Source organism: Poecile atricapillus, chromosome 5 (genome assembly GCF_030490865.1).
Source record: "Poecile atricapillus isolate bPoeAtr1 chromosome 5, bPoeAtr1.hap1, whole genome shotgun sequence".
Classification (NCBI taxonomy): Eukaryota; Metazoa; Chordata; class Aves; order Passeriformes; family Paridae; genus Poecile; species Poecile atricapillus.
In genome coordinates, this window is record NC_081253.1 from 26,843,711 (window position 1) to 26,858,017 (window position 14,307).

Sequence of the window (14,307 nt, forward strand, 5' to 3'; positions counted from 1 at the left end):
TAAGAGGGTTATGATTAGGTGAGAATTGCTTGCATATTTCCAGCAGAATTAATTTAAAGGACTGAAGACTTTGGGACATCAGAGAAAACCATCAGGTAAATACCTACAGCTAAGCCTAAGCCTTACCTGTCTCTTCCTTTTTTGTGGAAGATACTGCTTTCCTCAGGGCGGCTGCGCTTGAAACTTCTGTTTAAGTCCACAGACATTTGCAGAAAGACTGTTTTCCCTGGGTGTTATTTTTCTACTGTGCCCCCGGGGCTGCTCGCTGCCTTCACGGATGGCAGGAAGGGCTCCCAGCCTCTCGCCTGAAACCCGCCGCTTGTTTGTTGCTGCTTCTGGGGACAGGTGCTTTAGGGCAAGTTTTTTCCTGCCGTGTGTCGCTATCCAGTCCCCGGTGCGTTTGTTTGCCGAGCAGCTTGTCAGCCGCGGTCCCCTTGCTGCCCCTCAGCCATGCCGGCCCCGGGGACCCCTCTCCCCCTCAGCCATGGCGGCCCCAGTGACCCCTCTCCCCCTCAGCCATGCTCGCCCCGGTGACTCCGCTGCCCCTCAGCCCTGCCCGCACCGGCCCCCGCCCCGGTGACCCCTCTCCCCCTCAGCCCTTCCTCCCCTCAGCCATTCCCGCCCTTCTCCCCCTCAGCCCCTCTCCCCCCGCTCACCGTCAGCCGTTTTCAGGCAGCGGTAATGGCCGCCAGGGGGCGGTGGCGGGGCCGCTATGCCGGACTCGGCATGAGGGGAGCGGCAGCGCTGCCGTCGGTCGGTGATTTGGGGCAATGCGATCTAAACGAGAAACCCGTCAAAATGGAAAATTTCTCACGTGTTTCTACACACAAACGGAGCTGTTCGCTTTAACAATATTGTATTTGAAATTTATGTAACCTTTCCTTCGACCTGTAGAAGTTGTAGAGGCCTCCCTGGCTGGGAATTCCCTGTACAGTTTCCTTGTATTGTATTCAAGTGAAACAGCCGCGAGAGCACGGCTATTCAGACGGACACAGGCAGGCCTCAAACAGTGATAGAGAGACAAAAAGCAAAATCCTCTCGTGGATAAACATGCCAGATGTAATAGTTAATCCCCATAGTGAAAATAAACAGATTAATGTACTTTGGAGGTGGGGGTGGACCCTCTCCGCTCCTCACTGCAACAAACAAACTCAAACCAAAACTCAAAACAACCCCCCAAATATCCCAAAACAAACCAACCAACAACCACTTTTGAAAAAAGAAAATAAAAACAAACAACAACAACAACAACAAAAAAACCCTGCAAATTTTGAATTGTTAAAAAGTCCCACAGTAAAAGAGTAAGAACAAAGTCTGAAACAGTAAAACTCTTCGATTTTAAATGCTTATGATGCTGATATTCAAGCAGAGCACCTTTGTAGGCCATGGCTCACCAAACTGCCCAAAATTTGTCATTTACAAGTCCAGCATAAGGAAAAAGACAAGTTGCCAAAAAAATCCTGACTGGTAGTCAAAAGAGAAGCAATGTAGACAAATGTGCATTGCCATGCCACCAACATCTGGGCCAAATATTAATAAATATGCTATTTAGGAAGGAAAACCAAACTACTTTGTCCTCAAAACTAGTTTGAGGAAATCCAGTAATGCTGTGAAGAAAAATCATGGAAAGTATGCTGAACCATCTTTTTCAACATCACATGCTGCAGGCTCCAAGGATTCAAAATCATGTGTTCTCCCATGATAAGGAAAACTAAGTGGAGCAGGAAAAAGGGCATGACAGCCAGCCAAATATATAATTCCACAGGTCTATGATTACTACATCAGCTACTGTAGAACAACGGCCACCTCAAACCAGGAAAGCATTTAAAGAAAACTTATCTATAACTGACTTGCCAGATTTCACATGGGTAAAAGGAAATCTCCCTGTAAGAATATTTTTCTTTTGACTGCATGAAATGTGAGAATTAGAAAGATAGTTGATATTGAATGTAGAATAAACAAACTTTGAAAATAAAATTTAGTAGATAAACTCAGCATTGATACTCTTAACCTACATGTCATGTAAATTTTGACAAAACAGAGGAGAATCTCTGCATCCTACTAGGAATCCATTCTCCTCCATTGCAGATGGATTTCATGAGAGGACAACTGAATTCCATGAATCTGGCTATGCAGGCAAATCCAGTAGTAATGGTCTATTCTATAATTATATCTAAAAATAAAACCACCACTCAATTGCAGCTAACATCACATGGGCTTTTGGGGCATTTTTCCAGAAGTTTCTGTGACTTTCAGATAAGAAATAAACATATACAGAACTAATTTATAGAGTAGTTGTTTTCATCTGGGCATTATGGAGGTTTCCACAGGCACCTGTTTAAACTTAATATTCTTTCCTTCATCCTATCTCAAGTTTCTGGAGAGATTTAATTATGTTAAATACTAAATGTTATTCTGGTTATTAGTAAACCATCTCAATTTTCAGTGGTTTCTTCTTTTAATAAACTCAAATCTATGTTTGTCTGTCACATCTGATTGTTTAATTGCATAGGATGGTTCTTACAGTCCCTTGAGGTCTTTGCTGTAATGTGTACTGTTTCTGAATTTTAGTAGTTTTTCCTCATTCATACAGGATAGGGACGGCCATCACTAGGACAGGTCATTACTGCTACTTTAGTTGTTTCAGAGGTTTATTAGACCTCTTATATACTTTATAAACTTATAGACTTTAGGAAAGCTACTTAATATCATTAAGGGCAGGGTATGTAAGTCACCTACTTTGGTACCTGCCTTTTGTCAAAAGGTTCCGAACAATAGTTTTCAAATGCTTTCCTGTATTTTTAACCATCTTCTAGGTTAAAAACTACTTTGCACTTGAAGAGAAGGAAAGGAGTGGGGGAAAGAGAGAGGTAAGGTAAAGCTAATTTTTTTTTTTTTTAAATTTATTTCTGTTAATCAAGTGGAAGAAACTGTTCTCTCTTCAATGGATATTTGTTGCATTGAGACTCTAATTTAAAATGAGGAATTCATGTATCAGCGCAAGTTGATTCTGAGTAGATCACATTTTTTTCTGTGTTCATCCATTTAGTCATTCACAAACTGCTGTGGTATCAGACCAAGACAGTGAGACACTCAACAGCATTGAGCTGTTATGTTAACATTATTCAGGATAATGTTAATTAACAGAAGTTTTCTATTATACAGGTATTTGTTTTACATAGTGCCAAATGCATAATGAGAGGTGGCTGCAAAAAAACCACTTGTGTTGTTTTCACAAGTATTTCAAAAGGCTATAGATTTCTGTTTCATTGGCCATGAGATTTTGCAAATGTATAGGTTTTATAAGCCCCTTTGAAAATACATCACATGGACCCTAAATACAAGATACTTGGAAATTTGAAGGCCAAGTTTAGCTCTAATTCACATGCTGATAACATACATCATTGGTATGAGCAAGAGAAAACAAGTGCTCTGAAAAAAAACACAATCCAACAATAAATTATTGTGCTCAAAACTGACAGCTTGGAATAGAAAGTCTTGGCAACTTAAATCTTAACAATGCAGATCATGAACCTCAGATTTTGAAAACTTAACTGTACACAAAAACTTCAGATATTCAGAAGAATTGTTTCCCAGAACATCTTTTCAGTGACAGGTAGTTGAAACCTCGATAATATGATTATACTCTTCTTTCCTAACTAATATTTATTTTGCATTATTCCTTAATAGAAAGGAAACAGTTAATGAGCAAAATTATATCAAACCTTTCAGTAAATATAATCCAGGCAGTATTTTCAAGTCTTTCTGGTTATTTTAAGAAGTCACAGTGCCTCTTAATTTCTTTTGTTTGAAGCGACACAGTTGTTGAGAAGCGGTAGCTCTAAGAGTAAAGACTTGTAAGCTTTTAAGTTAAAAAAATTCTATTTGATTTCCTTCTTAATGTTAGTACAGAAATTGGAACAGTGTTTAGAAATGGTTTTTGTTTTTTTTCAGAGAGGACAGCAAAGTAACTCCACTGGAACACAAAGTCGTTTGAATAACTTTATACTGACATTGTTATTAGTATCCAAGTTCAATTTTATAGAGTCCACGGCACTTGTTGCAAGAGAAGCTTGCAAATACAAGCAGTCAAGCTGCCTGAAATTTTCTACTGGTTTTAACAGTTTATTCAGAGATCTGTAATTAAAATACATAGAACTTCATGTGTGTTCTCACTTATTTGACTTGGTTTTTACATGTACTGTTAGTCAAAAGTTACTTGTAGATACTATCTAATGTATTTGACTTGCAAAAATCCAAATCTGTAATGGTTAAGAATTAAGAACATGGACTTGACATGAAAATAGTGTCTTCTCCAACAGTACATAATTAAGTTTTTAATATTTTTTTAATCAGAATAATTTTCTAGTTTTGACAACTATTTCCTTACCTAATGATTGACATAAATATGTGGTTTTTTCCCTGTAATAACAAGTAGCTGTTATAACAAGAATGGCTGGACTATGGTGGAAACAGAAGTCCAAGTACTATAGATATAAATGGAAGTTATTTGTTTATAAGTTTATTGACAAGCCTTTAATCTCAAGTTAAACATGTTAAATTTAGAAATACAGAGCTCTCTTCACAGCATAATGAATAGAATCAACTTTTTTTTTTGATAGTTTTATGTAGCCATTTAGAATTTTATGCGTCTCTCAAGCTTGTATTTCAGTCATTTGGTCTTCCAGACCTCGTAGCAAAGCTGCTGGCAATACTGGCAGTATTCTCGAAGTTGGCTACAGCTATGGAAGACTTGAAGACTTATGTGGAATGTTGTTCATGTTGAAAACTTAAAATATATCCATCCAATATCTATTTATACTTTTTTATTATCATCATGCTTCCATCAAGAAAGTACTAGAGGCTTTGGGACAAAACTTTTGCTACAACATGATGAGAATATCCATTTTCTCAAAGAAAAAAGCTGCTTTTGTTCAGTTTGAGTTGCCTGGTACAGTATGAGAGATGAGAATTTACTGAATTATAGGGAGAAGACAGCTTTTCATCTGACTTAGAACAGGTAAATTCACTAGGATCTATTAGTTTCTTAGTATGGCTGAATTGATCCAGGGAATTTAACTGTGCCTTGCAGAAGAGGCTTGTTTGCCAGCAGCAGTGCCAGTGAAGCTTAATGCATGTTGCCTTTTCTTCTGAGAAATAGCATTAGGTTCTGGTCAATTCTGGTGGTGAACAGGAATACAGTAGAAATAAAAATATGTACAATAACTTCAGATTATTTAATATGACTCTTCAAAATTAACCCGTACCTGCTAGAACTCAAGACTTACTTTGCATAGTGAGACATCCTCAGATTAACTGCTAAAATGATACAACAATAAATAGAGGAGCAAAAGCCCAGATTTGTACTAAGAATGTGTACAGATGCAAGAGCAGGAGTCCCACTTTCAAGCAGCTTAACTTCTTTGGGCAACACACAGTATTAAAACTGCATGAAAAATGGTGCATAGCTAACTTTTGGCAAATATGACAGTGTGTCAAGTGAGAAAAATGTCTTTTGAGAGAGAAACATTTATTTGCATAAGCAACGAATCTGTGCAGCTTCACATTTCAACTTGGAGGTGGAGGATTTCTCCTTACTAAAATGATATGGGTCATAATGAAAAGACAAATAGATGTTTAGGTAAGATCACAGACAAACCTCAGGCCTGAATTCAGAAAGGCATGTGGCCTGCAGCACTATGAGCTGATAATACAGTACAGAGTAAGATTACAGCAGGGGTTCTCTTGTTAAGAAAGACTTTGAAAGAGAGAGGTGAGCACTCCGCCATTCTTTATATACAATTTTCCTTACAGTCAGAGTGAGGCACATTTTGCATTTTGTGATGCCAAGAGGGAGTTAATGAATTATAGCCACTTCATGGCATTTCAAGTATACTTGGTCTAACTGTATTTTAACCATACAAAAGCAGCAAATACAAATCACATTTTCCTTCTCTGAAACACTGGAGAGGTATCATTGGTATTTATTTAGAATTCCCAGTCTGTATCATCTTGATTTGTGGCAATACGTCCAAGTTCAGCCCCAACTGCTGAGGGCAGTGCCAAGAACTCTGATCTGTTATTTTGAATAGGAGGTGGTAATAGGGACAGTAGTGAATTCTGTGTTTGTTCCTTTATCTAGAAAGAAAAAAAAGTTAAAATAAAGCTGCATGTAAAAGCCTCCATAACTTTGCAACTGACTTCATTAAAAGCATGGGAAATCAGAGCCATGTTCTTGCATGCTACAATACTGAAAGTAAAAGGATAAGAGGTTTTGCTTTCACCACTCTATTAGTCCTTCAAGAAGTAATGAAATCAGCTGTGCAGTTCTGCTTTAAATTAAGAATATTAACCATTTTAAAATTAGTTAGGCTGTTGTTCAGTTAAATCAACTTCATCAATAGGGAAACTGATTAATCTTATGCTTTCTATACTCCATGTATACCATTTTGTTAAAAATATTCTGAAGCAGGTATGCTCTTACAGGATGCTTTTTGGCTCCAGGTAACTTCATTATTTTGTAATCTAGCTCTTTTTGTGGCTTATTTAGGTTATAGCTGTGTCATTTAATGAAATATATGAAACTCACCTGTTTGAAGAACGTATGCGAAAGCAAACTGCTTGCTGATGGCCTGAATCATAAAATGAACAATATAATTATGTTCTGGAAAGTAAAATACTGCATTTGGATAATGGGCCAGATTGACAAATAAATTTAAGCCCTGAGGTTTTTCCTCCACAGGACAAATGTGAAGAATGAGAAAAGCAGCACACAATTCCTACATTCTGTGCCTCAATTTGTAATTAAAGCACTACTGAAGAAATTTATTTTTAAAGGCCTTTTCATGTTTCTGTTTAACAAGAAATTTAATGTCTCATTCAAAAGAGAAATAGAACTGAAAACATATATTTCAGATTTCTGGTTTTTTTTTCTTTTACATGTTTGAAAGTTAATTTTACTTGTTACAAAGCACAGTCATATTACAAGAAATTCAGGGGTCAAATGACTTTAAAAGTTTGATTCCTTTATCAGATAAGATAATTCTTAAAATAAAAATGGAAGTGTATTGTTTTACATAGTACATCTGCTCTGAAATTCTACTCTAACAGCATTCAACTGATTACTGTATCCTAAACCGTGAGCTATACTTGATCTTGGATTGAAGTGACAAAAAAATTAGTTTTCACCAGAACATTACCTTTTCTCAGGGTCCTGCTGCAAGCAAAGTTCCACCAAGTTGTGGAATGCAGGTGAAAATGTTTTGGAAAAGGGCATTTGAAGTCTTTCACTGGTCATTGTGCGTGTCATGCTCTCACCAATTCCAGAATCAACACCTGATCGGGAATTCTTCATCCTGGATTCCCCCCGGGGAAAGGTATTTATATCCCAAGGACAGTAGGTGGGACCTTTCAGCTTTTGCAGCAGCATCTAGTAGGAAGGAATAGCAGTATGAGAGTCCAGCAGCTATCCAGGCCTATTCAGGGTAAGCTATGAAACTGAAGGGATAGAAAGATTATTTATTCTAGAAAGAGACATGTATATTTGAAGTAACAAAAAGCAGCCACTATTTCAGCAGTAATAGTACTAGTTTCTGTGAGTACAACAAAAACAAGAACAAGCTCAGTACATTTTTAACTAGAGATAAAGTTGAGCATTGTACCTGAGTGCGAGGCATATCTTGAAATGGAATGTGTCCATTGGCTAATTCACATGCTGTAATTCCCACACTGTAAATATCAGACTTCATGTTATAGCCAGACAAATCCTGTTAGAGAAGGAAGACACTACTGATCACTGAGACCATTGAGCAGTGCCAACAAGAATACAAGTGCCTGCTTCAAAACAAGATTCTAATACCCCATAACCTACACAGTAGTGAACCAATTAAATTGTGAAACCTCAGACTTTTTTCAGAAATCTGATGGCTGTACTGAACACAAGTTTCAGGATTTGCAGTAGTTTCCAGGACATTTGGGTAAAGAGTTTTAGTACAGCATCACCTTACCAACAGCTTTAGAACTGGTTTCTCTAAAAGAATTAAAAATTCAGTACGCACATGTATTTTTAAAAGTTGCAGTTCAACATCTTTCATTTAAATTCTACAAGCAGACTTAAGTTGGAAATTGAGTACTGCCGATAACTAACTTTGAATAGGAAAAATTTTGTGCAATTTATACTAACCTGTCTCAGTAGTTCAGGACTCAGCCAAGGAAGCACAGATGTACTAAACTGGGGGAAATCATACACTACCTTTGACTTCTGTCCATTGCTAACTAAACTGTAGAGGTTGTTTAGGCCAGAGAGAGCAACCAGCCCATCCTCTGAAATCAGAATGTGGCTAGCTTTAATATTCCTGTAACATAAAGTGGTAAATTTTAGTTGTAGGAATTACTCAAAAGCAGTACTATAACAGAAAGGCTTTCATATTTCATTGACTTATAGTGAGATGCTAGCATGGAGTTCATCTCTCAGTTAAGAGAGATGATCAGGAAAAAAGTGCCAGAAATTGGAGAAGGGCCCTTCTTCCCTGCAAGGGGTGTAAACTAAGGAAGCCTTTTCTATAACTCTGGTTTTCTTCTGCTTCAAAGAAACAAAGCCACGCAGAAGTGGAATCCCTGTAAAAACTGGCTTGAAGAAATGTAGAAATAAATTTCCTCTTAAAATTTTACAAACTTGGTCCTGCTGAAAACCTTCTATTGAAAAAAAAATGTTACTTGTACACTGTCTGATATAAGAAGGTATACAGGAAAAGGAAGGAAACAATACTTAAGGTAAGATGCCGGTTCTGGTTCTTACCTATTGACATTCTCCTACCTGTGAATATATCCATTCTGGTGCATGTAATTTAATCCTCTGATTGCACCAAACAGAATGTTCCCTATCAAAGCTTCGCTCATTCCTTCAGGAAAGTAAGTCTTCAGCAGGTGTCTAGCTGAACCTGGAAGTGAAAAAAACCTAGCTAGGCCTAACAAGTTTTGTTAAATTACTTGTCTATGCTTCCCTCACTGTATACACTCATCAAGAGCAGCATTCTTATCTTTATATTGACTTTGGTGCATTATTACTTGGATGTAACTGATGCCCCATGTCATGCTTCTGTTACTGGAAGTCTGTGCCCAACCTGTATTCAATGTAAATAGGTCTTCTGTTAGCAGAATAAAGCCAGATACATCTCCCAGTTACCATTCCTCACATGGTGAGTGCTAGGACTAAGTGGAATTTAATACAGTTCAAATACTAGTTTTCACTGGGGAGGAAATCTTCTCTAAACAAATGGTTTGGGAGAGTCTGGTTTCTCTACAAGACAGGAGATAATCAAAGAGAAACCTCTCATGAACCATATAGTCTAACCTGTATCAGCCCTTTTTCCTATTCCAAAATTGCAGTTAACAGTTCTTACCATAGGCCATGAATGGGGAGATGACCCAAAGCCAGCTTCCAGCTGTAAACACTGTCCAAAATGTCATTATGTTGGGATGCTGGAAAAAGTGTGATAAAACCACCTCATTCTATGGAATTAAATGAAAATGGATGTGTTAACCACAGAACAGGGGTCCTACTAAGAGCATTAACTACATCAGTAATTAGTATAGAGAACTGTTTCTTTGCAATTATACAAGATGCAGGTGATGTGAATAGCCTGCAACACAAATGTAAATAGCTTGCCCATAATTTCATTTGTCTGAAGTAAATCTAGTTTGTTCATAGTCCAAACATTTGGTGTTAAATAAGAGTACAGAACATATTTCAAATTAGTTGCACAATTACAGAAGTATTTCTAAAGCAATTGTCAGCTGCCATCTTCAGAAAGCAATTCTCAAATTTACACATTGTGTTTATTATATTCTACTCCTTTGGAGAGAGAAACTTGACTGAAATAACCCAGTGCAAACTACCTTTGTTCAGTAATCTCATATGTATTCCTCTCTATCTTCATTAGGCTTTGTGCAGAAATGTTGTTCCTTTACCTGTAAGGCTTTCAAGTGCTCTTCAGAGCAATTTTCAAGGTCTGTGATCCTTACAGCAACTTGCCTGTCTGTAGGTGTATGCCGTGCAAGGTAGACTGAAGTTAAATTGTTGAACCTCCTTCCTGAAACCAGAAATGGCTACCTTAACATTGGAAAACATAATAATCCATCACATGGTTTCCTTTATATTTAGAGATCATTTTCCAGTTCTAAAATTGCAATTGACAGAAGCACGTCCTTTTCTTTGAGAATACCAAGACCTGAAGTAATTGCAGTAAAATATATGCAGCAAATTAGTTGAAGCATGGCTGTACTATTTTGAGAACAACCAAAAGTGTTTTAGTATGTGTTAGCATCAATTATACATCTAAATGAACAACACTTAGTATGCATATTCACATAAACATATGCATGCATAGTAGGATCTAAGGCAGACATCCTTAGAACAATCAGCTTGGGTAGCCAAGTTACAAGACATGTTAAGGCTGTATTTATTGTCACATACCACTGATTTTGAAAACTGACAGGTACATGCACAAACATCAAGAAACAATTTCAGGTAATAGCTGATTTGTCTTAGCTCTTAAAATAAGAGATTACTAAACTATGAGCAATGCTCTCCACTTTTCTCAACTGAGACAGAAGAATAGTCCTTCATTTTCCAAACTTACTGTTTTCTGCAGTTAACAATAAATTATTGATAGCAGGAAGAAGAAATATTTTAAAGTACATTTATGTTACCTATTTCCAGCTGGAGTTCATAGTGAGAGACATTAGAAGAGCAAAATACCATTTCATTTTTTCCTGTAGATGGGGGAATCCAGGCTAGATTAGAATCAGCCTAACAGAGAAGAAACAGTTCTTAGAATGACTATGTAATTTTTAATTGTTTATATTTTTAAAATTAATGCAAACATATTATTAATGCTAAAGTCCAGTACTTAAATAAGAATATTCAAGCTGGTACTTTTACCATTACTAAGACTTAATTTTATGAGTTACAAGTTTTATGTGTGTGTGCTTGTTTTCAAACTGGCACAAGATTAACACTTAAATACCTATAGTCTTCTACCAAAGTGGAAGCCCCAAAGTACTCTTGTTTATTTTTGTTGTCAGCATGTCAATAAGCGCTCCCTAATTAGGCTATTTTCAATATGCATCAGCTTTATATTTAACCTTGGGAGCTAAAGTTTCTATTCTTACCAGGCATTCATGGATGCTGCTCTGAGATAGCTCTTCTGGTCTGATTGATTCAACTGGTGTACGCAGAATACAGGAGCAGTCCTTGAGAACAGAAACAAGTGAATGTTGTTGGAGTTGATGCAATTTATTAAATATTGCAGTGCAAAAATGTAAAAAAGCAGGTCTTATAAGAAGCAGTTCAGAAAGTCTTCTCTTACAAGTCAATCAATCAAGGGGTTAAGAAACAGCATAAAGCACTTACATGACAGACCTAGAGAGGAGACACACCAGTCTCCTTCACCAAAAGCTGACACAGTGCAGTTCAAACATCTCAGCACTGTGGAAATTCCCTCAAGCAAGACGTTTCACCAGGGCTTTTCATATTAAGTTATAACTGGGTAACAAGGTACAACAAGGCCAAAGTTTTTAAAGAGAAACTTACCAAACAAGACATGGAACCGCCTTAGGTCAGGGGAAAAGTCATACACACCCATTTATCCTAGGAAAAAAATAAAGTAGCAGAGTAAGATGATACATAAACCTGTCATAAACTTAACTCTCCTTAATCAGAACTGTGAGGCATTCCTGTCAGCTATCACACACAAACCCCCAGAACTCCAGCTCAGGGAAAGTCTGCTTCTATTTAAGTAGAAAATCAATTTGAAACTCCACACTGAGGACTACACATTAACTCAAGTGTTCCTTTTTAATTTATGGGTTTAGAAATTTTATTGCCACTTATGAATAAACAATTTAATTGCAAGTTAACTGCACAAGTGTAAAAAGTAAAAAAAAAAAAACAGACTCATGAATCCCTGGCAGTTTGTAAGAAAAGAAATCATTGTCTGTTGTTTTAAAGAAGCACAGCTGTGCTAGGCAGATCTTGGCTTGGATGTGTGCAGCTGAACTAGCTCACAAAAAAAGCAAGGCAGAAGCAATTGCACTTTACATTTCAGAAGTGAGGGAGTAAATACTATTGTAAGGGACTTCAGTTAAAAAATAAAAAAAGAAGCAACTCCCTCACAGATCAGAGTAGCCTCTATCAAAGTCTTCTAGCAGACTTTTTGTCTGATGCTTTGAAAGCTTAGGCAGTGAGAGAGATGTCTAGTAAGCACATCAAAGCTTCTGTAAGTAAAGAATGGGACTATTTTACCTTAGCTATAAACAAGTCTTCAGCAGTAGAATCATTAAGGTTGGAAAAGACCACAAAGATCAGAGTCCAATCATTAACACTCCCAGGCCCACCACTAAACCACCCCTAAGCACTACATCTACATGTTTTTTGAACACTACCAGGGACGGTTACTCCACCACTTCTCTGGGAAGCCTTGACAACCTTTTCAGTGAAGACAATTTCCCTAGCATCCAATCTAAACCTCCCTTGGTGCAACCTGAGGCCAGTTACTGTCATCCTATCTCTTCTTATGTGGGAGAAAAGGCCAACTGCCACTTCACTATAACCTCCTTTCAGGTAATTGTAGAGTAAGAAGGTCCCCCTGAGTCTCCTCTTCTCCAGGCTAAACTCCTTCACCCACTCCTTGTAATACCTGTGCTCCAGACCCATCACCAGCTCTGCGGCCCTTCTCTGAACACCCTCCAGTGCCCCAATGTCTTTCTTGTGCAGGGCTCAAAACTGAACACAGTACTTGAGATGTGAACTGGCCTCACCAGTGAGTACAGAGGGACTGGTGACAGGTCCTGCTGGCCACACTCTTGCTGATACAAACCAGGATGCCACTGGCCTTGGCCACCTGGGCACACCACTGGCTCATGTTCAGCCAATTGTCAAACTGCAACACCAGGTCCTTTTCTGACAGGCAGCTTTCCACACATCATGAGGAATGCTACTTGGTGGCTGATAAAAAAGTCAGCTACAGGAAGTATGTTACTATGCCATTTTTTGTATGAAAGTTTACTTATAAAAGCTGAAGTACTATACCAGAAACTGATGATTTTGTTTATAAAGGAGCTAAGCTTGAGTATATCCTGCATTTAAATTATGTATGCTACTTAATCAAGGGAACACTCTTGAAAAGCTAACAAGCCCCCACCACGCCATTCACTGACAAATATCCAATCCATTCCAGTTACATTTTTACCCTAAAGATCTGCTTGGAGATCTGCTGTAATTCCTTTTTAGAGATACCAGATGGAAACAAAAGTCAACCCGTAGCAGGTACTGGGCACCTTCAGAGGATCAGCACCTGACTTGAACAACTTCACTGAGGAAGTTTGTAGCAGAGTAGAAAAAAAAACAAAACAAATGCAGGTGCTTCAAGATACTGCCCAGCACTGTAATGGCAACAGCATCCTTCTCCTACCTGGAAAGAAGATGCCTCATTCTGCTACACAAGACAATTTATTCTGCTGCTTGCAATATAAACCCACAAAAGCTGAAGAATAAAGTCTTAATAGCTATGATATACCAAAGTCAAATTATTATAGACTTAGTTCAAAGATGTATAGCCAGCCAACAGAAACATCCGTGATGCACATTTATGCAAATAACGCTACAATTTTAAGATTTTTATTTTTTTTCTTATGTAGCTTAACATTGTTTCCATTTTTTCATACGGCTTTGGATCACGTCCTCATATAAACCTTCCCCTGTCCCCACATTTTTCCTTTTGTACTGCAGGTTTTTGGGGTTTTTTTGTACTGTAGATAGTGACAGTGTTGTACAGGTAAAACGATATATTCATCACACTTTGGCCAAAGCTTCAGCCACCTAACAGTACAGAGCAGGAAAAAAACATAGAAATCTGTGCCTGTGAGCTAGGGGAGTGTGAAGGCTCCGGAGCCGAAGCCCCGGTACCGGGAACGCGCGTTACTGGGTTCTGCTGACGCCGAGCTGCAGCTCCTACTTCAGCGTTCGCAGTGACTGAGGCAGCTCTCGGTCGTGTATCTCGAGTGAAATGATCCGTCCGTGACAAAGCACCGGAACGTGCGGAAGGACGCCCCGCAGGCTCCCCCGCAGTTCCTCACTCGCTCCGTTAAGTTCGTACCTCGCCTTCCTCGCTGGGCCCCCGCCTCCCTCTGGCCTCCCGCGGAGGCCGGGACAAGGCTCCGGTCCCCGCAGCTTCCTCCCGAGCTCGGTGTGCGCCGCTCCCTCTCTGTCCCTGGCCCGTCCGGCTTCCCCCGCAGCGGGGCAGAGGG

General features: G+C 38.6%; 1 protein-coding gene across 2 annotated transcripts; it reads right to left on the reverse strand.

The window, feature by feature from the left end:
• Positions 1-4,811: 4,811 nt before the first annotated feature.
• On the reverse strand, positions 4,812-14,294 carry STRADB (STE20 related adaptor beta). 2 transcript variants are annotated; one of them, XM_058840118.1, is made up of 12 exons: positions 14,157-14,294; positions 11,594-11,650; positions 11,173-11,253; positions 10,711-10,810; positions 9,970-10,091; positions 9,402-9,480; positions 8,816-8,939; positions 8,183-8,354; positions 7,662-7,766; positions 7,200-7,429; positions 6,590-6,632; positions 4,812-6,138 (listed from the first exon to the last, which is right to left on the reverse strand). In XM_058840118.1, exons 2-12 carry the CDS (start codon positions 11,603-11,605, stop codon positions 5,989-5,991), a joined length of 1,218 nt encoding a protein of 405 aa, XP_058696101.1. In that variant the 5' UTR covers positions 11,606-11,650; positions 14,157-14,294; the 3' UTR covers positions 4,812-5,988. The 2 variants fall into 2 exon arrangements, with proteins under 2 accessions (XP_058696101.1, XP_058696100.1); XM_058840117.1 differs by having other exon boundaries at positions 9,402-9,510.
• Positions 14,295-14,307: the final 13 nt, after the last annotated feature.

What these genes read in the sequence shown, in the direction of transcription:
- STRADB (XM_058840117.1), bottom strand. An exon ending in AGCACTTGAAAGCCTTACAG is followed by an intron (nt 9,511 to 9,969) that starts GTAAAGGAACAA and finishes TTAATTCCATAG; the next exon opens with AATGAGGTGGTTTTATCACA. An exon ending in CAGAATGGATATATTCACAG is followed by an intron (nt 8,355 to 8,815) that starts GTAGGAGAATGT and finishes TTTATGTTACAG; the next exon opens with GAATATTAAAGCTAGCCACA.